At 44.9% G+C, this 24,924-nt stretch overlaps 1 protein-coding gene across 1 annotated transcript in view; it reads right to left on the reverse strand.

Annotated features, from left to right (window-relative positions):
- LOC138287530 (protein mono-ADP-ribosyltransferase PARP12-like) overlaps positions 1-24,924 on the reverse strand; it is a 267,415-nt gene that overhangs the window by 89,080 nt on the left and 153,411 nt on the right. Inside the window, exons 8-9 of the mRNA XM_069228004.1 lie at positions 22,471-22,567; positions 3,567-3,630 (exon numbers count right to left, since the gene is read on the reverse strand). Coding sequence (XP_069084105.1) covers positions 3,567-3,630; positions 22,471-22,567 — 161 coding nt within the window. The remainder of the gene's footprint in view (positions 1-3,566; positions 3,631-22,470; positions 22,568-24,924) is intronic.

Raw genomic sequence — 24,924 nt, forward strand, 5'->3', positions numbered from 1 at the left:
TCTAGTAAATTTGGATTATAAATTTTTTGCTAAAATTATTGCTATGCATTTGGAATTGATTCTACTTAAGTTAACTGGTAAAGAGCAGTCTGGTCTTATGAAAGGACGCTTATTATCGGACAACAGACACCAAATTTTTTAATATTTTAAGTAAGTCTGTGGTGTATAAAGATTCTCTATCTGCAATAGCTCTAGATGCTGAAAAAACTTTTGATTGGGTTAATTGGTCTTTTTTTTTTTCAACATTTTCCTGGTTTGGCTTTGGAGCTAAATTCATAAATGTAATGTTGTTATTGTATTCTTCTCCTACAGCAGCTATTTTTCTAAATGGTCTTATTTCTCCCTCATTCTCACTTCATATAGGAGTTCGTCAGGGTTGTCCGTTGTCACCGATTTTGTTTGTTCTTGCCTTGGAACCTTTTTTACTGAAACTTAGAGCTAATCCAAATTTGCATGGTTTCTAATATGGGGAAAAACAGATACAATTTTCGGCTTATGCAGACAACATCTTACTTTTTATATCAAATCCGAAATCTTCAATTCCTTCTTTTCTATCCGAAGTACAGAATTGTGCTCCTATTTCAGGGTATAAGTTAAACGGAGAGAAGTGTGAAATACTTCCACTAAATAAATTCTGTTTTCCTGAAATCCTCAAATTTGCATTGGAATAATGATAAAATTAAATATCTAGGTCTGTGGTTTAAACCCTCTTTTAAAGATACAATTTCTTGTAATTTTTTACAATTATTTTCTGTTCTTGATTCTCTTGTTTCTAAATGGAACCCTTTATTTTTATCCTGGTAGGGTAGATTAGATTCTCTCAAAATGATATTACTCCCTGTAATCCTCTTTTATTTATCAAACATTCCAATTAATATTCCAAGTTTTTATTTTAAGAAGATGAATTCTATTTTAATTAAATTATTATGGAATAATAAGAAACCCAGAATGTTTCTTCAAAAGTTAATGAGACCTAAATGCAGCGGAGGGGTTAATTTTCTGAATCTCTGCTCTTATCATATGGCTTTTTCTCTTAAGCAAGCTTCTTGTTTATTGAAGGATGATGATTCTATTTTTGTACCCTTATGGGTTGATGTTGAAAAGTCTTTCGTTCTTCCCTTTACATTTCTGGAGATATTGACTCTGTCAAATAAACCAACTTCTATCTCCCGTCCGATTTTAAACAACTCTTGTCGAATTTTACAGCCTGTTTTTGCTTCTACAACGATGATAAGGTGCAGTTTCTAAATGCATCAATTTGGTACAATAAGCTCATTAAGTTGAATAATAGAACCATCTATTGGAAATCATGGCACTTGAAGGGGTTAAGATGGGTACATCAATTGTTTGAAAATTGTTTCCCTCTTTCTTTTGTACAGGCACAATCTCTTTTTTTCATTTCCATCCTCTTTTCATAAAAAATATGACTCTCTAATACAAGTTATAAATACTTTATATCAATCTTTTCCAGTTCGGCAAACACATTCAGTCCATCGTCTTCCAATTAAGAATTTGTTATTAAAATCTGCATCAGCTTCTTGTCTTTATCAAACTATTACAGCTCTTCCTGAAGGTAGACCTGAGCCGGCAATAGAAATGTAGTGGGAGAAGGATCTGGATATTTCACTTTCATCTTCTTTGTGGAATAGAGTGTGGATTAAAATACGGAAATCCTGTGAGCAGCTAATGCAATTCAAACTTTACTTTTTATATATAATAGGTTGTTAATTACACCTTCTTTTTTACATAAAATGAATTCTAACCTCCAGTCCTCCTGTTGGTCCGGTAGTACGCTGGTCTCCAGACTTAAACACATGCTTTTTGAATGTTCATATTAATTTCAATTTTGGGTTAAAGTATGTAGTCAAATTAATACTATTTTTAAAACTCAAATTTCCATGAGCTTTGCCAACATATTTCTATGTAGACTTGCAACTTACTGGTCTCGTTTTCCAACAAATTCTATTGTAATTTTGGATTAATTGTTGGCTGTTGCCTTTCAACAAATTACAAAGAATTGGAAGGATTAATCTCAGTTATCCTTTCAAGCTTGGTGGTATGGTGTGTGTTATAACCATAGGCTGGATAGAGCTTATGTCTCGCCCCGTATCCCTTGCTATTAAAAGAGACATGCTATGGTTATCTATTACAAATTATTTAAACTCTTTGGCTTATTCTTCATGTAATCATTTTCCTACAAATGTGGAGGTCTCTAAACCACCATGAATTGTGTTTTTCTCCCTATCTTAATGTACCTACTTATATTTAACTATCTCTTATAATATTTTTATTATATGCATATATACTTCGGTTTTAAAGTACTAATATATTTAAAGTGTTTCTTCTAGTACGCGTTTTCTCAGGAAATTGAATTGTTGTTATATTAATTCATTCCTATTATCAAATGTATTTATATTTTTTGTATATTGTATGATTTTTCAATAAACTTTCTCCTTAAAACTAAAAAAAAGTTGTGTGATTGATTGTGCGATACAAGCCTATCTATTACTGACACACTTCTTCTACATTTCTTCATCTTGCCTTGTTGAGTCAATCTTTTAATTGATGCTTTGATTGACCCGGATGTTTTGCTTAGAAAACATAAGGCCATCTTGACATTCAACTTGCCAGCTACATATTTATAACTTTATTATATATTTGGGATCTGTGGTTTTGCTTTATATTTAGAAATATCATTAACAAACCTTCCCTGTCACTTTTAAACATTTCCAAATCATGCGTGAGTGGGCAGAATACAGTAAAAGTGTGCCCATTTTGAGTTCATTCACATTATGTTAGTCAAAATTATTTGCGTCAGACCATCAGTGCATCTTCTTCACTTTTTAACAAGCATTTGTAATGCAATGGGTCTTGCGTTTGCTCAAGTTAGAGCTATTGGCGTTGTAAATTCCTAACTGGACTTTTTCTTGCCACATAATGTGAAAATGAAAAGTAAAACAGTTGACATAAGCGAGCAAACTCAAAGCACCATGGCCGCCATGAACATGAGCGCAAAGGAGAGACAGCTCGCAGTCAAACGTATCGGCAAACGTGTAATTATCCATGTAAAAGGGTCGATGGCCAAGGCAGTAATAAAACTGCCCGAAGGAGGGACAAATGTAAAGCATTTACCAATGATAACAAGGATTTTTAAAAGGCAAGCCCATGAACGAGTGACAGTGATGGGTGGGTGGTGGGTGTGGTTAAAAGCCCACAGATAGATTACCACAGGGCAGATCTCTTGCACACTCAACCTAAAAATGGAAGATGTAATTAGTTATCATCACCAGTGCATTTAAATGCTGTCTATGATTCTGTGTTTCAGATGGCTTAATCTGGTCAAATACAAGCTCCCTATTTATCAGAACCGATGCTCAACAGTGTGATTTTTTTTCCTATGGGATAACAAATAGGCTCAATGTAACAGACACCTATTGTACCATGATTTCATTAGAAGCGAGGGGACACTCTCAACAAATGATCCTTCGCTGTCATCTTATTTACTCCATGCACATTACTATAAAAAGCATGTCCCTTTTTTTATGGACAAAAACACAAACTTATACCTCATATCCTTTGGTGGGCAGTGCCGTTTTGTCCCAGTAGGCTGGTATTGCCTGGGGTTTTCCACTAAAAAAGAAAACACAAAAAATGTTTATTGAAGAAATCCCTTTCCACTGTTCTTCCTCCTGTGTCCCCTTCCCTAAGTCCACAGTTTCACAAGCATCTTCGATGTATCTCTACCTGAAGACCTTCATCTGCCCTTAGTTCCTCTTTTACATGACCCATGTCTTGGGGCTGAAAGTTGTTATCTGCACAAACTAAGGGCCTCATTACAGCCTTGCGATGGCGGTCGGACCTCCGCAGACAGGGCGGTCTGACCACCTCATTATGACCCTGGCTGAGCTTCCATGATCATACGGCCGACACTGCCAGGCTGCAGCCAGCCTGCAGCCTGGCGATCCCGGCGGCTGTAATCTGCTAGGACAGCGCTGCAAGCAGCTCTGCCCTGGGGATTACGAGTCCCCATCCGCCAGCCTGTCCATGGCGGTAAACACCGCCATGGAAAGGCTGGCAGAATGGGGGATTCGGGGGACTCCCATGCACAGCCCCATCATGCATTTCACTGCCCAAATTACGAGCAGTGGTTACATGACTGGTGCTGCTGCACCTGACACACCACAACATTGCCGCCGGCTCAATTACAAGCCGGCGTCAATGTTGTGGTGAGTGTTCTGCTGGGCCAGCAAGCGAAAATGCTGTTTTTGCTCTCTGGCCCAGTGGAAGACTCCTAATATGGCGGGCAAAGGACCTCCATTACTGGCGGTCTTTTGCCTGCAGCGACTTTGGCGGTCCTATGAAAAGACCGCCAAAGTCGTAATGAGGGCCTCAGTCTTCCATAGTGACTGGATTATATATTCTATCTATTTGGTATACAACAGCATTGCCAAGAGGAAAGCAAGCTTGAAATATCTCAATTTCCTAACCTGCCCTAACATCAAGCTGGGATGGGAGCATGGGAAAAATTAAGCAGATCTTTCACAAAAGTAAAATAATGATTGAACAAGACCTAATTAAATGACTTCAAGTGTTGTACATAGTAGTAGATCTGCAATTCGATATGAAAAGGGGGCAACAAGGGGAGAGCAACAAGGTTGAACAGCCGCATCTTATCTTTAGTCTTTCATTAGGTTTGGGAAATGATTTGAGATTGTGCACATCAAGTGTGGTTTTAACATGTCTGAAGTACACATTTTAGGTCACATAATTACATTACCTTTCACATATTTACAATTATGTTGCCATAGTGAGAGTAAGTGATTTGTCTAAAAAATTATACCTTTCCCAAAGCCAGGAGGATGAAAGTCCAGGCACCATCCTCAAAAGGCAGATATTTGAGTTAGTATTCCACACCTCCGGCTTCATGAAAAACACGCTAGAATTGAAGCTGTTACATACCAAAAGGATCTAATTCATTTGAAGAACTCAGGTCAACGACATGAGTTCAAACATTAACATTTTTATTTAGAATGATCTGTTCTCTGCTAATAGTATGATGCAGGTCACTATTCCAAGATACCTGGCACTAAGGCACCACACCAATCATGAGACATATAAAAGCCACATATTTCCATCTCCTTAGGGAATGGTTTATGCCTTAGGGGGGCATTAATCTCTGGAATTATTTCTCATTTGGGGATGGAGTACTTGTTTTCCTCCACATAATAATTCAAATGCCTTCATCTGTGTGAAGTAATTCTGCTTGGTAGAAGTTTGTTATACTCTCAAGGCTGTGGCTAGTTTATAATGAACACATTTTGATAGACATGTTTTGGGCACAGAACAAACTGTACAAAGAGAGATAGTACTCTGGATACAGTAACTACTGGAATAGGTCTGCCACCAATCATTTGCACATAACTATTGATAGGAATTGAAATATATTTCTTATTGTGCCTAACTGCTTATCATACCCTTTATGAAGCAAACAATTTGCAGTTTCTTCAGCACAGGAACTTCCATGCCCGCTTGCCAACAATCCCATTTCGCCCCAGACTCTGCTGACCTCTGATGGAGGCTTTTAACCTTCTCCTTGTCTACCACAGAAAAGGAGCACCTGCTGCCAAGCTTTAAAGTTGCCCTTTTTGTCCACTCTATGCAGTGTAGAGGGGACGATTCATAGCACATTACTGGCTATGGCTTTCCTCATTAACAAGGAGGTTGAGGAGGTAGGCAAGGCACAGACATCTTGCAATTGGATATATCTAAACCTCAACAACTTGTGCCGTGACCATCATAGTTCTCCCACTGAGATCTTCACAGTCCCTCTCAACAACTATGGACATCTATGGAGAAACCACAGGGTAACTGTAGGAGTAGGCTACCAGACAAAGCCTTAACATTGGATGAAGGAGTGGTCTATGGCCATGGGGTGGCACAATGTTCTGGTCACCAATGCCAGACCAGGAAGCACCCATGTGCTAGCACGTAAGCTCTAATTAACGTGTTATACACTTAATTACAACGTCTACAATGAACTGTCCGTAACAGTGGATTTAATAAATGGTGAATGTAACCAGATTTCAAAGGCAGATATCAATTCATGGCATGGCCATCTTCTGCCTTTATTGAAGTAAAACAATAGCGTCTTTATTCTCCATCATTTTGTAAGGAGATTATTCTTATAGGTAACCTCCTCAAACTCCAACATCAACGCTTTACAGTAGTGGAACCAAAGGTTGCCCTCAGCCATCTTTAATGAAGAAACTTTAACTTAATTCAAGTGAGATTAGGTAATCTCCCAGTAGCAACCTTTCCAGGAAAGCAATGATTAGCTGGGCTAACACAAAGAAGGTTTCAGGGCCATAAGGCTGGCACAGTTCCAATTGCAGATAACCTAAAACTAGATTTGGACCAGGATAATTTTATCTCCCTGTTCTGATGAGATTGTGTCCCCTCTTTTGACACTAGATCATTGAATACTCCTATAAATTCTTTCTGAGATAACAGCAGTTGAACAATGCTGAATTAGTATTCTCGGTCTTTTAGATAGTTGTCAGTCAAGCCAGAGACTGCAGTGTTGCTGCTCCTCTTTAATAACTACATCCCTTGCTACTGTTGATCCAGTAGGTTTACAATTATGCCGGTGACACACAGATGTTGTTCAGTATGTTTAGGTTTGTGTCTAATAGCCAGAACATATTGATAACAAATGTAGTCTTTCTTGCTGGCAATATGTTCCCAAGATATGTCCAGTAAAGTATTAAAGAATGATAACTTGTTGTAGGTATGGATAAATAATTTATGCTGGACACTTACTTGTCCAACACTGCTAAAGCTAGTCATTTTCACATGACGGTAGCACTTGTGCTGACCTGTATCTACTTCTGATATGGATTATCTTGGCTTATCAACCGGGCCACCTCCAGAGTCCATGAGCCGCTGCTGCCCATATCGTGCTGAGTTTGAATCACCAACATCTTATAACTTTGGTATTGAGATCTGTCTACTGGCTGCAAGAATGCCAATGAAATAAGTGTAAATTCTTCTGTATGATGCACCAGGCGTTGGAAACAAGCGAGGTTCTGTTTTTCTTTACCAGAAAATTGTCTTTACTGCTGCAAAGACTGATGAACTTGATGGATACCTTCCTACTGAAGATGCAGAGGCTTTGTAAAACTCATACAAGCTTTAGATCTTAGCCAGTCCAGGCTTCAAAACTCTGGAATGTGATTTCAAAGAAACTGACTATTTGGAAATTCTACGACCTTCAGGATACCTACTGGTTTACAAACTTCTGTCTTTGAGCAACATTATACAGGTAGGGGTTTATTACTTGCTCGATCAAGCACCAAGTAGACTTCTGGACCAAACACTTTTAAATGCAATAAAAGACTGTGGTTTTACTTGTGAAATTGGGATGAACACTTGGTTACTTGGGCATTATCTCTCCAAAGGAGAACTGGTCCTGCTGGAGGTATATTTCCATCATATTACAGTGACTGTTTCACTCATCTTGGTATTTCCTTCTGTAGGCATCCCCTTTGGTAACGTATCAATGAGAATGTTTGGAGTGTAGTAGAGGAATACCAGATATGGGGGGTCTGCCTGTGCTGCTCATATCAATAGACAACTGCACCCCATTCTTAATTCCTACTGATTTCCATTCAGGAGCTACATTGTCAATCTAGTAGGAGGCCTCATGTGTGTTGCGATGCATTATTGCACTCAGTGAGGTGACCATGTAGCATATATTCCTTCTAAGAAAGGAGCTGAAATAGTTCTTTTAATCATGTATTTTTAAAGGACATGTCTAGGCTTTTCTGTTTTCCATTTGTCGTGAATTCTGGTATTTTTTCACTGTTTTCGAAATGTGTAAAAATCAGGAGTTATCAGTGTTTACCTTTTATTAGTTCTGTACAAAAACATAGGGATTTTGTTTTTCCAGTGCTTATAAAGAAATAGGATTTTATTTTCTTCCTTCTCTCTTCATTTGAATTGCTATTTATTCCTCTCTACTTTCGTGAACCTATTTTCCTTTTTTGTACCCTTTTCTTGAATTTGCACTTTCAAGTAACTTTTCATTATTTCACCTCACTGGTGTCTGATTGCTCAGTACTGAAAACCTCTTTTCAGCAGTCCAGTTCCGTCCATGTCCAGCATGTGCATGGATGGAGATATATTTGCACTTCAATAACATTTGATTGCAGTAAATAAAAGATTAATGGTGGGCATTTTATACACATTCCTGCTGCTCTGATCGTTAGACAAATGACAAAGATCGTATGTATTAAAATTTTCTACTTAGAGTTTATGACATATACTATGGGGTTAATGCAAGCAAGGATTGCACTGTCCTGTTCCTTGTCCCAGGATACCAAGAAATAACTGGGCTGATAAATGTATTTTTACTATCTGATGTGGACCTGTTCTTGCTCTGACTGGTCACAAGGTAGCAGATGGCTAAGGAATTAATATTATTATTGTTGATTTAGGGACTTTGGTGATCGCAAAGTATTTCGAAGCAGTTGAGGTAGTAAAGAAACTTTATGACCTGAAGGATGCCTTCAGTGATTTGCCTGTGCGGTACACACAGTGAATACAATTAATTTATGGAATTTTGTATTTATTTGAAAACCAGCACAAGGACATCACAGCATTGATTTGTACAAATCATGAAGACCTTGATTTATTTGAATGCAGTGTGGGCGTGTATTCCGGATGGACATATGTGAGAATCACACAAGGCATTTTGGGGGTCATTCTGACCCTGGCGGTAAAAACCGCCAGGGCCAACGACCGCGGGAGCACCGCCAACAGGCTGGCGGTGCTCCCATGGGCATTCTGACCGCGGCGGTACAGCGTGGTCAGAAACGGAAAACCGGCGGTGTACCGCCGGTTTCCCGCTGCCCTGGGGAATCCTCCATGGGATTCTGAGCCCCATACCGCCATCCTGTTCCTGGCGGTTTTGGCCGCCAGGAAGAGGATGGCGGTATGGGGTGTCGTGGGGCCCCTGGGGGCCCCTGCAGTGCCCATGCCAATTGCATGGGCACTGCAGGGGACCCCGTAACAGGGCCCCACAAAGGTTTTCAGTGTCTGCCATGCAGACACTGAAAATCGCGACGGGTGCAACTGCACCCGTCGCACCCCTTCCACTCCGCCGGCTCCATTCGGAGCCGGCATCCTCATGGAAGGGTGTTTCCCGCTGGGCTGGCGGGCGGCCTTCTGGCGGTCGCCCGCCAGCCCAGCGGGAAACTCAGAATAACCGCAGCGGTCTTTTGACCGCGCAGCGGTATTCTGCCGGCGGGACTTTGGCGGGCGGCCTCCGCCGCCCGCCAAGGTCAGAATGAGGGCCTTTATCTTTGCTTTCTGTGCATCATCCATCTTAGCGAAAAGAACAAGCACAGATCAATATGTTTCCACCAAATGCAGTCCAGACATTTGTACAAGTGTGATTTGTAAGTGCAAACCCTTGTTTCAGCATAGGCAATCTTAATTTCAGCTTCAATTCGACATTGAGGAAGCAGGATCGAACACTGAATGTGAGGATGTTGGTGCTGTATCTGGAACGTATCCTGCTTTAGTGTGCAGTCTCAGAACAATTCTATGAACCTGTTTTTTTCTGAAACTGCCCGGTCTGCAGCAAATAAAAGGAAACACAGAGCAGTGATTGACTCTACAGGTTTCTGAGCTCTACTGTCTACAGCTCATACACTAATTTATAGGTTTTTCCGAGTTAATGTATTTGCTATAAGCAACACAATTTCTGGAAAACCTGTGCATAAACCTCTTCAGGGGCTCCGCATGAGTACTGAAGATGTTCATGAAATGGCCCGTGATCCTTCTGTGTGAGAAGATGTGTGTGGTGTTCTGTATCTAGGTGGTGATACGGTGCACCGCTATCTATGTTATGATGCAGGCAATTGGAATGTAGGGTGGTTGCTAAAATGGAATGTGTAGGTTTAGATTACGATCAGTTAGTTTGGGGCTTTGATGTAGTTGGGGTCTCTCCTGGGGATGTACTTATTAAAGAAGCTCATCACCTCCTGGTTCTAGGCGCTCTTCATTGAAGTATCATCTTTTTTTACATTTGGCGACAAGGATAGGATTTGAACCCATGCATGCATAGCACAATGGAATAGTGAAGTGGGCACAGTCGTACAGTGGTGTGCACACCAATCCACACTCTTTGACGATCGTCCTGCGCAGCAAGAGTAACAAGGGACTGCCAGTCTGACTTCTGCTATCCTTTATACACACCAACGGCAGACACTCAGAACCGCAACTCCCGGATAGTTCCTTATTAACCACAATTCGGTGTACATCATCCTCAGTATCAGCCATTGGAATGATACCATTGATTTGCAGGCACAAATTAAGATCTTCCACAGAATAGTGATCTCAAAGAGATGGCCAGTCCACAATTCCATATAATTTAAATGTATTCCTTTATTGCATTTCAAAAATTGATCAATAAAAGTATCCAAGACAACAGCCAATTTGTTTTGTTCAAAAACATTGAACTTCCTCAGGGCTTAATCAATCAATCAATCAATCACGATATTTATAAAGCGTGCTATGTACCCGTCAGGGTTTCGAGGTGCTGGGGGGGGGGGGGGTGCGCTGCAGTTAGCGGTCGAAGAGCCAGGTCTTGAGGAGTCTCCTGAAGGCGAGGAGGTCCTGGGTCTGGCGTAGAGATGTGGGGAGAGAGTTCCAGGTCTTGGCAGCGAGGAAGGAGAAGGATCTGCCGCCGCAGGTCTTGCGCTGGATTCGGGGGACGACGGCGAGGGCGAGGTTGGCGGATCGAAGTTGACGTGTGGGAGCGTAGAAGTTTAGTCTGGAGTTGAGGTATGAAGGTCCGGTGTTGTGCAGTGCCTTGTGAGCGTGGGTGAGGAGTTTAAAGGTGATCCTCTTCTCCACCGGGAGCCAGTGGAGTTCCCTCAGGTGAGGGGAGATGTGGCATCGGCGGGGTATGTCGAGGATCAGTCGGGCGGAAGCATTTTGGATGCGCTGGAGTCGTTTGATGTCTTTGGTTGGGATGCCTGTGTAGAGTGCGTTGCCGTAGTCCAGTCTGCTGCTGACGAGGGCTTGGGTCACCATCCTTCCGGAGCATGCGGAGGGTGTTGAAACAGGAGGAGGAGACGGTGCTGACCTGTTTGGACATGGTGAGGGCCGGGTCCAGGATGAAGCCGAGGTTTCTTGCGTGGCTGGCAGGGGTGGGTGGGGGTCCGAGGTCGGCGGGCCACCAAGAGTCGTTCCAGGCCGAGGGAGAGCGCCCGAGGATGAGGATTTCCGTCTTGTCGGAGTTGAGTTTCAGGCGACTGTTGTTCATCCATTCGGTGATGGATTTTAGTCCCTCGTGGAGGTTTGTTTTGGCGGTAAGTGGGTCTTTGGTCAGGGAGAGGACGAGCTGGGTGTCGTCGGCGTAGGAGATGATGCTGAGGTGATGCTGGCGGGCCAGTTTAGCGAGGGGGGCCATGTAGACGTTGAACAATGTGGGGCTGAGGGAGGATCCTTGGGGGACGCCGCAGATGAGGTTGGTGGCTTTGGAGCGAAAGGGGGAGAGTCGGACTCTCTGAGTTCTGTCGGAGAGAAAGGATGAGATCCAGTGGAGGGCTTTGTCTTGGATGCCGGCTTCCTGGAGGCGGGTCAGTAGGGTGCGGTGGCAGACTGTGTCGAAAGCGGCTGATAGGTCGAGGAGGATGAGGGCCAAGGTTTCGCCGTTGTCCATTTGATGTCTGATGTCATCTGTGGCGGCGAGGAGAGCAGTCTCCGTGCTGTGGTTTCGTCTGAAACCGGATTGTGAGGGGTCCAGGATGGAGTTGTCTTCGAGGACGTGGGTGAGTTGTGTGTTGACGATCTTCTCGATGACTTTTGCTGGAAAAGGGAGGAGAGAGATCGGGCGGAAGTTTTTGAGATCGTTGGGGTCGGCCTTGGGTTTCTTGAGGAGGGGTTGGATTTCTGCGTGTTTCCAGCTGTCCGGGAAGGTGGCGGAGGTGAATGAGAGGTTGATGATCTTGCGGAGTTTGGGGGCGATGGTGGCGTTGGCTGAGTTGAAAACATGATGAGGGCATGGGTCCGTGGGGGAGCCTGAGTGGATGGTGTTCATGGTTGTTGTGGTTTCTGCGTCATCCACGTGGGACCAGGCGGTGAGGCGGCAGTCGCGGGTGGAGACGTCGGGGGTGGGGTCTGGCGGTGGGCCGGTGTTGAAGCTGTTGTGGATGGTCACGATTTTCTGGTGGAAGAAGGTGGAGAGGTCGTCGCAGAGTTTCTGGGAGGGCGGGATGTCGTTGGCGTTGGCTTTTGGATTTGAGAGTTCTTTCACGATGCCGAAGAGTTCTTTGCAGTCGTGGGCGTTGTTGTTGATGCGTTCGGTGAAGTGGGCGCGCTTGGCGACGCGGATCAGTTGGTGGTGTTCACGGTTTGCGTCTTTGAGGGAGGCGAGGTTGTCGGGTGTGCGTTCTAGGATCCATTTCTTTTTGAGCTTCTGGCAAAGGCTTTTGGAGGTGGTCAGTTCGTCTGTGAACCAGGCTGGTTTTTTCTTTCCTTGGTTGGCGGTGGGTTTCTTGAGAGGGGCTAAGGTGTTAGCGCATTCGAGGATCCATTGATGGAGGTTGATGGCAGCTGTGTTCGGGTCGGCTGCGTCGGGTGGAGGGTTTTTGATGAGGGTGCTGGTCAGTTGGTCTTGGGTGACTTTGCTCCAGCGGCGGTAGGGGGGTAGATGGATGAGATGCTGCTTGGTAATTTTCTTATAGGAGAAATGGACGCAGTGATGGTCGGTCCAGTGGAGTTCGGAGGTGTGGCTGAAAGAGATGTGGTTGCTTGAGGTGAAGAGGGGGTCGAGGGTGTGTCCGGCGATGTGGGTGGGAGTGTTGACCAGCTGGCGGAGTCCGAGGTTGAGGTTGGTGGTCAGTGCTGCGGTGTTGGCGTCGTTGTTATTTTCCAGATGGTAGTTTAGGTCTCCCAGGAGGATGTAATCCGGGGAAGCGATGGCGTGGGTGCTTGCGAGGTCGGCGATGGTGTCGCTGAAGGGGGCTCTTGGTCCTGGAGGGCGGTATATGAGGGTTCCTCTGAGGGTCGTGTTGGGGTCCGTGTGGATCTGGAAGTGGAGGTGTTCGGCTGTCTTGAGGGTGTCGTCAGTGTGGGTGTGGATTTTGAGGGTAGCTTTGTGAGTGATGGCTATTCCGCCGCCGATTCCGTTGGTTCGGTCTCTTCTGGTGATTTTATAACCGTCCGGTATGGCAATGGCGATGTCCGGAGCCGAGGAGTCGTTCCACCAGGTTTCGGTCAGGAAGGCCACGTCGGGTGCAGTGGAGTCGAGCAAATACCAGAGCTCGATGGCGTGTTTTCGTGCGGAGCGGGTGTTGATGAGGATGCAGTTCAGGTGGTTGGGGTTGAGAGTTTTAGTTGTTGGTTTTGTCGTTCTGATGCAGGAGAAATTGCAGGGTCGGCAGGAAAAAGGTCCTTTAGTGTGCTTCGGGGATGCCAGGAAGCACTCCGTGGAGGAGCCGGGGTTGAAAGCGCGGAGTTCGTTGGCCGAGTAGCGGATGCGGGGGGCGCGAGGACCAGGGGGGGTGGCGCTGGGCGCGGTCCAGGCGCGGACGGGCGCAGACGGGCTTGCCTCTGGCGCGCCTCCGGCGCGCCCGCCGCGCGGACGCGCAGCACCAGCCATTAAGAAGGGAGGGGGGAGGGAGGAGCAGCTGGGAGGCGGGAGGGAGCGGCAAATGGGGGAGCGAGGGGGGCGGGGCCGCAGGGAGGCAGCGGCAGGGATCGGGGAGCGCACAAGGGGCAAAAAAGCACAGAAGTCGAGGCAAAATTCAAGGCAGTCACAATACGAAAAAATACACAATAAGAAATACAATACTGGCACAATACACGATCGGGGAGACAGCAATCAGGGGGGCACAATGGGGGCAGAAGCGCCGGCGGCGAGGCGCAGAAAAAACGAAAAACAACTTACGGGACGGCGGAAGCGGCACACGGGTCAAGTGAGCCCACTAGCCACCAGGGATGAGGCGCAGGAGGATGTCTGCGGGTGGAGGAGGGCCTCGAACACGCAAACGGCAGCGTGGTCGTGGGACAGAGGCAGGAGGCAGCAGGTTGGTGCTGCGGTCGTGGGGGGCGAGCTCAGGACCTGAAACAGGTCAGAGTTCGCTCACTCGCGACGCGCAGCGCCAGCCATTAAGAAGGGAGGGGGGAGGGAGGAGCAGCTGGGAGGCGGGAGGCGGGAGGGAGCGGCAAATGGGGGCGCGAGGGGGGCGGGCCGCAGGGAGGCAGCGGCAGGGATCGGGGAGCGCACAAGGGGCAAAAAAGCACAGAAGTCGAGGCAAAATTCAAGGCAGTCACAATACGAAAAAATACACAATAAGAAATACAATACTGGCACAATACACGATCGGGAGACAGCAATCAGGGGGGCACAATGTGGGCAGAAGCGCCGGCGGCGAGGCGCAGAAAAAACGAAAAACAACTTACGGGACGGCAGAAGCGGCACACGGGTCAAGTGAGCCCACTAGCCACCAGGGATGAGGCGCAGGAGGATGCCTGCGGGTGGAGGAGGGCCTCAAACACGCAAACGGCAGCGTGGTCGTGGGACAGAGGCAGGAGGCAGCAGGTTGGTGCTGCGGTCGTGGGGGGCGAGCTCAGGACCTGAAACAGGTCAGAGTTCGCTCACTCGCGACGCGCAGCGCCAGCCATTAAGAAGGGAGGGGGGAGGGAGGAGCAGCTGGGAGGCGGGAGGCAGGAGGGAGCGGCAAATGGGGGCGCGAGGGGGGCGGGGCCGCAGGGAGGCAGCGGCAGGGATCGGGGAGCGCACAAGGGGCAAAAAAGCACAGAAGTCGAGGCAAAATTCAAGGCAGTCACAATACGAAAAAATACACAATAAGAAATACAATACTGGCACAATACACGATCGGGGAGACAGCAATCAGGGGGGCACAATGGGGGCAGAAGCGCCGGCGGCGAGGCGCAGAAAAAACGAAAAACAACTTACGGGACGGCGGAAGCAGCACACGGGTCAAGTGAGCCCACTAGCCACCAGGGATGAGGCGCAGGAGGATGCCTGCGGGTGGAGGAGGGCCTCGAACACGCAAACGGCAGCGTGGTCGTGGGACAGAGGCAGGAGGCAGCAGGTTGGTGCTGCGGTCGTGGGGGGCGAGCTCAGGACCTGACCTGGGCTTAGAGTTATTAGTATTTCCAAAATCAAGGTCCAAGAGGATTCCCTCTATTCAATGCATGTGTAAAAACACTGCAACACAGTAATCATCCATATTGTAACAGGATGATAGTGTTCCCTTCATTTGACACCTCAATCCGTGTCCGCACGTCTCCTCTCACATAGCTGGTGTACAACAAAATTGTTTTGGGTATACCATTCTGTCGAAGATCTTGACTTTTGCTATCCATGAGTGCGTCTTCAGTGATATGCTCACCCTAGTAACAAGTACCACATGAAGCACTCTACCTTCTGCTGTCTATGAGTGCATCTATGGTGATATGCTCACCCTTGTGACAGTTACTTCATAAAGCTCCTGACAATTTTCTGCTGTTTATGAATGTGTCTGCAGTGATACGCTCACCCTGGTAATGTTTTTTTTTCACAGTTCTATAACGTTTGAGCTTACACACAGAAACTTATATGCATCAATGGTGATACGCTCACCTTTGTAATTGTTGCACTTGGATCTTTACTATTGTTGAGGACATAACATTAACACCATTTCAATTGATGTGAATATTATGTGTGTCATTTTGGACAAGATTTTAAATTAATTGCAGTGCTCTTCATAAGTTATCTTAGGACATTCGATGTGAGTTGGTCCTTCACAATATAGTGTAATGTTTGTAGTGCTTGTCACATGTTTATTTGAAATTCTCAGTGTGTTTCCCAACTCATTTTATTAATCAGTAATGGCCACATGTAATTAGTACCATGCCAAACAACACTGCACCCTTTTTCTTTCTCTCATCTCCAGGTGAGCCACCCCTATCCTGGCTAAAATGGAAGGTGTTTGGTCATTACACAGGGTGTGTGGGACTTCTCTAAGTGCTGAAAGATTTCTTTGCTCATGCATTGCTTGGTATCAGAAGGTCAGGAAGTTTTCGAGCCCCTTACTGATCTTTTGGAGAATGATTCCTCAGGGTTAAACAAAATTAGATTTGCTTTATCTTCCTAAAGTTAGGACTGTACTTGAACTATGCCACTTTGGGATGAGAATGCAATGACAAGATGAATCAGTGGAATAATACCTCATGGAGGTACGCAGGTTAGCATCTACCTGTAATTTTGGTGTATCTCAAGATGAGCGGCAGAAGGGTCAACTGATGCTGGGTTGTGTCCTAGAAAAAGCTAGGGAGAGTTGGTGGCAAAAGGACAATCTTCCTCTACAGGAGGTGATCACCATTGCCAAAATGCATGAACACTCCAAAGTATGTGTGGAGACCATACGCAAGGATGTTTCCATGGACAAAAATGACAGTGAGGTTGTGAAAGTGGTTCAAGATAATTCAACAAAGAATTAGCAAAGTGCAGGTGTGAAGTCACCTTCTTCAAAAGCGTTTCAAGAGAAATGCTTTTGATGTGGCAATCCTAGGCATGATGCAAACTTCAAAGATTATCCAGGTTGAAAAGTAGCGTGCAACAATTGTGGGCGCGAAGGTCATTTTGCAAGGTGCTGCAAGTCAACTGAAGATATGAAAAAGGTGAGGGCAGTTGATCTTAATGAGGAACTTGTAGAAGAGATCATCATTCTTCAAGTTAAGGAATTTTGTAGTAAGGGGCCGTTAGAGGTGGTCAAGATCAACAAGGCACAGGTAAAAATGCTTTTTGACTCAAAGCTAAAATAACTTTGATACCGAAGACCTCTTATGAGCAGCACCTTTTAAGCAAAGTGAAAATACCAAAACCTGACATAAAGCCAAAAGGGTACGGAGGTCAACCCATTGAATTGTTGGGTTATTTCTGGGGCACAATTGAATTTGGAAGAAGGATTTTGCCAGGAAAGGTGTATGTTTCCATAAAGGGTGACTCGCTGATCAGCTAGTTTCACCAGCAGGATTTACATGTATACCTAGACCCTACTGAATATCACTCAGTTTGTCTAAAGGATATGCCACTGGTCAGGTCTATGTCTGGTGGGAGTGAAATTTGGGTTAGAGAATTTCCCAAAGTGTTTGTCAAGAAACTGGGTTGTCTCAAGAACTATGTTCACTTTATAAAACTCAAACCCAATGTTGCACCAAATGTAGTCAGAGTTGGGACTGTTCCACTTTTGGTGAAGGAGAGAATGAGAGCAGAGTTATTGAGAATGGTCTCATTCAGGAGGTTGAGACCACAGAGTGGTTATCCCCAGTTGTCATGGCTTGGAAAGCCAATGGGGAGGCCAGACTCTTTGTCGACTTAAGAGAGACTACAAAGCTGTGGTGGTAGACCACTGCTCACTTCCTAACATCAATGAGATGTAAGTTCTCTTGAGGGAATGAGGCACTTCCCATCTTTCGACTTGTCTTCGGCATGCCATCAAGTAAAGCTACATTCATCGTACCAGGATATAACTGCGTTTATCATACTCTTTGGCACCTTCAAGTTCTTGAGAATGCCCTTCGGTCTAATCTCAGCTGCCTCTCTGTTTCAGAGGGCGATGGAGCACAATCTGAAGGGAGTTGAAGATGTCAAGGTGTATCAGGATGACGTGCTGATCTTTGATGTTGATCTGGCTGAACATGATGGTAGGCTGAGGAAAGTTTTTTTTATCAAAGTTGCATGAAGCTGGCCTCATGCTCAGGGAGGACAAATGCAGATTTGCTGTTCAAGAGATTGAATATTTGGTACATTTGGTGTCGGCTTCTGGAATCAAACCAAAGGCTGCTCTGGTGGACACCATTTGTAATCTTCACATCCCTCAAAACAAAGATGAACTGGTGAAATTCCTTGGAATGGCGAAATTCTATATTAAAATTGTCCCAAATTTAGCAGAAAGACCCTGCTGCATGAGGTAACTACTAAAGAAAGGTAAATAGTTTACGTGGTGTCAGGATGTGACAGAGAATTTCAGAGGGTGAAGAGGTGTTTGAGTGAGGCTCCTTGTCTAGGAAGTTTCGATCCAAGGTGTCATACATGACTGATGCTAGATCAAAGGGCTAAGGGCTGTGCTAATGCAGAAGGTTGATCAAAAGGTGTATACTATTTTATTTATTTCCAGGTCTCTAGGAAGTGCTGAATATAACTATTCTGTTGTGGAGTAGGAGGCAATGGGTGTTTTCTGGTCAGCGCGCAAATTGAAAAAATGTCTTTGGGGAAAAGGTTTAAAGTCATGACAGATCACAAACTACTTAATGAGGTGTTTACCAAGAAGGGCATATACTTTGCTCACACAGGATATAGAAATGGGTGCTTGGCTTACAGGAATTTGATTTTGCCATTTCCTATTTGCCTGGGACCAACACCATTTTAGGTAACTGCCTATCCAGCTTAGGGGATATTTGATGTGAGATCTCTGAGGAAGGTGAATGGTTTGGTGGTGAAGTTTTTGCTAAGGAGGTCAAAGTTTGTTTGATCACCGAATGTTTGGTTTCTCAGGACTATTGGAGATAAAGTTTAAAAAAATTATTGCATGTTACAAAAAGTCATGACAATGATTTCAAGTGGTTGGGGTCAGAGGGAGGATTGTGAGGATGAAATAAAAGGATACTGGCAAGTCAGGGATGATTTACTTATAGTAGATTGTCTGCTTATGCGGGCAGCAAAAAGGTTCCTCCGAGTAAGCTGAGGGAGAAGTTACTGGGCAATGCTCATGCTCGTATATTAGCATTGCTAAGATGAAAGAAAGGGGTAGAGAAGCTTATTGGTGGCCTACTATGGACATGGATTAGGGAGAGAAGTTTGATACTGGAGTGCTCACATAGTGACAGAGTTTTAAAGTGCAAGGCACAGCCAATGGTAATGAGGAAGCAGGCCGCTATGTCCATAGTTGAATATTGCTGTGAATATTCCAGGTCCGGTGAGGTTAAAGCCCCATTATGTGTTGGCATGTCTAGACATGTTTTCACGCTGGCCTAAAATTAAGGCTGTGAATTCAGTTGAATCAGGAGTTGTCACTTACGTTTTGGAGGCACTCTTTGAGAGAGAGGTTCTTCCTTTGACACTGCGGACAACAGTGTGCAATTCACCTCTGGTATTCTAGAGGAGGTTTTAAGAGCTAGTGGAATCAAACATAAGAATGTGGCTTTGTATCACCCAGAGGGCAACAGTGTGGTTGAGAGGATTGTGGAAGTGCTGAAAGAAACTTTACAACAAGATGTAGTGTCTGGGTTGAACTGGAAGACTGCAATAAGGAAATAGGTGCACGAGTAGCCAGTAGCTGTGCGCAAATGTGCCACTGGAAGCAGGAGGTAAGACACTTTGAGGGTCGCTTGTAGGTCAGCAGGGGCACTTTGGTGGCAGGTCCAGATGGTTCCTGAAAACTCTCAACTGGGGCTTCCTTCTGCTCCTTTTTCAGTCTGGAATGGACTGTCCTTCTGGGTGTCCGACGTGAACTGACCAGTTCCTGGGGCTATTGCACGGTCTGGCCACTGAAGAATGCAGTGCCACTAAACTTGCCACACTGATAGGTTTTGCCCTCACGGCCCGATGGGTGAAGTTTGGTCAAGCTGCGGTGTCCGGTTCCATGATCAGCAGCCGGTCTGTAAAGTTGGTTCCTTGGGGTTGCAGAATGATGCCTTCACTCTGGAGGGAGTTTTTTTATGAAGAGTGGAGGTCCTCTGGGGGCTTGTAGAGTTCATTCGATGTCCACGCAACCCCTCAGCTCTGATTATCAAGTCCTGGGTGCAGCAGGCAGAGCTTGGAGGCTTTTCTTGGTGCAGCAGGACTTCAGTTCTTGGGCCTTGGGTCTTCTTTGCTGCTGGCCTTCTTTTGTCATTAGAATTTGAATTTTTTGTCTAGGGATGCCCCCTAAATACTGTATTTAGTGCACATTTTAGGGGGTACCTGGTAGTGACCTATGAGTCATCTACCTTAGGGTTGCTACACCCACTAAGTGACCACTTCCTGTGGGCAGTGGTCACTTCCCTACACCTAATTGGCTATTTTCCTTCCATGCAAGATGGAGGAAAATGGGGAGGTCTCCTTGCATGCAAAACCTTAGGGATGGTGCAAGCCAAGACTGACCACTCCTCCTGTCCTTTGTCTGGTTTCTCATTGTTGCTTCTGCCAAAATTGGGGATTTGCAATGGAGACAGACATTTGAAGCTTGCTAGCAGGGCAGTGCACCTTCCTGAGGGAGGGGTTGTTAGCACCTCCACCCAGGAAGGGCTTTGTTCAGAATCCCAGAGAGCAGGATCTTTCACCCCATGGATTCAGACTCTTGTCTGTTGGTGGCAGGCTGGTTGTGACCGGCCAGCAACCATGCCAGGGTAGTTAGCTTTTGCAGGAGGCACCTCTAAGATGACTACCTGGGTACATTTTGCAATAAATCTAATACTAGTACCAAGTTGGACTTGTCAATTTTTGCTACCAAACAACCCAGGCCTCAGAGTGGCCATCATGTAGCTGTGAAACTCGTATTGACCAGTGTCCAGCACATGCACTTAAAATGGCTGCTTTGTTCACTCACTATGTATGAGGTTTTGCAAGGACACAGAGGGGCATATTGCTTATGCAGCTTTGCCCTCACATACAGTGTAGTGGACCCTCCCTTGGGGCAGGAAGGCTTGCCAGAGGGTTGTCTTACCTATACTGCATGCAGTTGGTAGTGGACTGGGCACACATGCAGAGTGCCATGTTGAGTTTGTCTTTTGGGATTGCATCAGGACACACCATGCAATCTCAGTGCTATATGAATGCATGGCCCCAGAGTGTGGCACAATCAGTGTTGCTGCCCTCAGGGGCCTACCCTTAGTATCCCATGCCCTGGGTACCTAAGTACCATTTACTAGGGACTTATAGTGGCAGCTAAAGGTGTCTCCAATTGTGCCAATGCATTGCAACAGTTTTGGGGAAAGAGACTAGTCCCAGGGAACCTGGTTAGCAGGGGCCCTGGGCACTAACAACTTTGAGGCTACATCATTTACCAGGCAAAATGTGGGGGGCTAACCATGTCAAAAGAGGCCTCTTCTCACAGCTCCCAAAACAGGAGTGACAGTAGTGTGAGTATCCATTACAGACAAGAGTTAGAAGTAGGGGCAGCAGTTGCACAGTCTGACACCAGAGGGTGCCAAAGCAGTAAAAGTACAGCAAAATCTGGTGTTTTCCGGTTTGTACTTAAGAGCAAATATTTCAGTGGTGTTTAATCAGCTATAATTCGTTTTCACTGAAAACTGGAAACCCTAGAGATCACCCACCATGACAATCAACATGCAACAAGGGATACGTTTCTGTAAATTTACTGGGCCAATATCGGTAATAGTGTATTCACAACACATCCCTACAGACAAAAAGGGAAAACACAAAGGGCCCAATTGTCAAAGAAATTAGGATATCTGCACTTGAAGATTCACATATTCATTTGGGTGTAGATGTTAGAATTTCTCAGATTCTGAAAGGTTTCCACGAGTACTTCTGAAAGGTTGTAGCAGTCACAGTTTTCCAGAAATACTCCTGGGAAACTTTTGAGAACCCCCATTTACATTAATGCACTATTTTTGCATGTGTAATGTACAACTGATGCGTATTGCACATCTCTGTTTACTTTGCTGCAAAAATATGTTTCCTCATGGTGTAACTCCTTTGTCTATACCCACAATAATTTTGAGGGTTTCCCATCCCATTTCCGCCCTAAAAACTGATTTACTCCTTCTTTTGACATGAGCAAATGAACAAGACAAAATCTGTGAATAACCACAAACTCAAACGTTTTGGGATGTACATAAACTATGATGTACACAGTCCTTAGAAATCAATCACTAGCACTCAATATAATAACATAGTGAGAAAGTTTCATAAAACCTTAACAAGAATACAAACAAAGCTGTGACAATAATGTAGTATAGCTGTTTAATGAACCCAGGTCAGGAGGGGTTATTTCTATTTCGCCCTACTAGAAAACCTTAACATTACGCATGTTGAGACCTGTAGACCTGTACCTTTAACAAGAGATGTACACCTCATGTCCGTGCACGCTTAGTACTGCCCATTGAAAAAGACTGGCTGGAGGTTACGCTCATGACATGGGGCCAGTCAGGTGATATAATGTAAATAAAGTCAAATACATACAAACTACCAACATGTGCTGTAGTGAGTGCTGCACCCTAACACTTTCTGTGTCAGGAAGATCCTAGTATTAAAGTTGTTGAGCACTAATTACATTTTGAGCAGTGCGGAGGGATTGCACCTACCATCTCCAGTGTAGCTAGTATATACTCCTTTTCTGTCCTCTTGTGAATAGGTTCGCTTGGACATAAATGTGGAGCTGTTTTTACAGACTGCTGTACAGATCACCGTTTTTAAATTGTTCAGTGTAATAAAATAATACATACCTGGCCTTAAGCCTCTTCACATCCTCCTGGGAAACAAACATTGGTCTTCGAAGAACCTCTTTCTTTGTCCCAAACTTCAAATTCCTCTGTGTCATATCTTGAAAACAAAATGAAGATATGGAGGATGAGCTGTTGAGATATTTGAAAACAGTTCCTTCTTCTAGCTATTTTTTTTTATTTTAAGTGGTATCTGCTTCACATCAAAGCACTAGGAATAATTAAAATATATTTTGTAGGGCATATAAGATAAAACACTGATCTGGGCAGCTTTAAGCAGGAAAGATTCCTGAAATTATAGTTAAGCAGGAACATTTCTGGACCGTTTCCACACTGACTCGAGAAGGTCCACATAGATTTCCCAAGGGAAATTATTCAAGAGCAGGAATCCTTACACTACCATCTCCCCTCTGCTTGAAGGGAGACTTCCAGAATTCCAGGAAGCTGTAAATGCTAGATATAGGGCCTCATTACGAGTGCGGCGGTCCGAGGACTGCCACACTCGCGCTGACGGTCTGACCACCACACTCCGGGCTGTCCGACCGCCAAATTACAACCTGTCCCTGCTGGGAACATGGTTCCCGACGGCATGGCGGCGGTCAGAGCTGTACTCGGACAGGGCAGTGCTGATCTCAGCGCTGCCTGGCTGATTACAACTCCCCTCACCGCCTGCCTTTCTAGTGCGGGTTCACCAACATGGAAAGGGAGGCAGTGAGGGTGTGATGGGGGCCACAGGGGGACCCCCTGCCCAGCACCATCGGAATGTGCACTGTCTGTGCATACTGAGTGTGCCGGTCTGTTCCTGCCTGTCTAACCGGAAGTAACGCTCTATTGCAATGTTACCACCGGCCAGTCCCGTGCTGGGAACACCAAACTCGTAATGAGCCCGATAGTCTTTGGCTAGATAGTATGTTGGCACAGAATCAGATATGCTGAGGGGTGGACAAGCAACATCATTCTACACATCCTGCAGATGATTAATGTGGTACAATGGTTGGTCTAAGTGTAAAATATTGGCATAGTCCATTCTGACATTCATCAAAGTTCCTCTTTGTAGCTCAGAAGTGATTAGCAGAGTTCTTATCGAGCAATAGCAAACAAGCATCTGCGAACGACCACAATAATCTGGATGTTCATGTTGAGATACCCTTCTTAGTTAACAATAACGTTTTTGGCTTTTAAGCAAAGGCAGTTGGGTGCCTGAAAATACCAGAGAGATAACTGTTAAGTCTCTTTCCTAATCCAACCAAAGATCTCTGTCTTAGCTCCTATCATACACTCGACACAAAGCAGATTCATGGCTAATTTTTGTTAAACAATAGGGAAGACATGAGATGATTACACAGTCCACTCCTACAGGTGTGGAAGAGCAGGTCTGTAATCCACAGTCTCTTCAGTGCTTTATTTGTGCTGGTGTTTTCTGGTGCTCAGCACCAGCACTTAATTGTGAACATGGGCACATACTTATAACAGCACACCACATGGTGCCGCTGTCTGTCTAGTTCTGTAAGGAGCACATCAGTGTAACAATGAAATGCACATTTAAAAAGAATTCTAGGACATCCAGGCCATTCTTACTGCTTTGGGTGGCATGAAATCGTCCATGCTGTCACATTTATATCAGTATGATGTTAAGTAAGGGTGTTCACACTGGTATGTGTCAGTGACAGCAGGTACATTCGCTAGTGCAACCCGCAGTGGCCTCCTGAGCAATACTTTGGGCCCTGGTACTTATTTAATACAAATTAAGCACTACCTCTCTTCTCTCCCCTTCAGAAATTAGTGGAACTACATCATGCATGACTAGTCCACCCAAACGAAGTGAGGCAAATTATCTCACGGAACAGCAACATCTACCGAATAATATAGATGAAGGAGCAAAAATGGAGGGACAGAACACTGTCATCTACTCCAGCTAGGATGCCAGTGTGGAATATGTTCCATGCTTAGGGTCAAAGCAAGAACAATTGGAGATGAAAAGCCTTCGGTTCTTTACATAGTAAAGCAAGACATTACAACAACATATTTTTACATACTTTCCACATTGTTTCTGCTTTCAGATACAACAGAGCTTCCTTGAATGTATTGTTTACAACATTCTGTAAAAGTGGCAATCTGTAAGTATAAGACAACTACAAGGAACTAAAATGTGCAAATCATTTACATATTTTTTTTTTTAAAGATTTTATTCCAATTTTTTAATATAACAATAACAGCAACATTATCATAACGGTGCTTAGATTAACTGTTCCCCCCTCCCTCCCCTCATGCTACAAATTATATAAAAATTATTCACATTTGGCAGGTCTCAATTGTTAGTTGTTTCTGTCCTCGTTCGCAGAGCCATTAGGTTTCCTGTGTTGCGTTGGAGTCTGTATCTGAGTCCGTAGTGGTTCTGTTTGCTTCTTCGGAGAATGCATTTGGTGATTTTAGTTTTTCCAGGATTAATTCCCATTG

Source organism: Pleurodeles waltl, chromosome 4_1, assembly GCF_031143425.1.
Source record: "Pleurodeles waltl isolate 20211129_DDA chromosome 4_1, aPleWal1.hap1.20221129, whole genome shotgun sequence".
In the NCBI taxonomy this organism is placed as follows: domain Eukaryota; kingdom Metazoa; phylum Chordata; class Amphibia; order Caudata; family Salamandridae; genus Pleurodeles; species Pleurodeles waltl.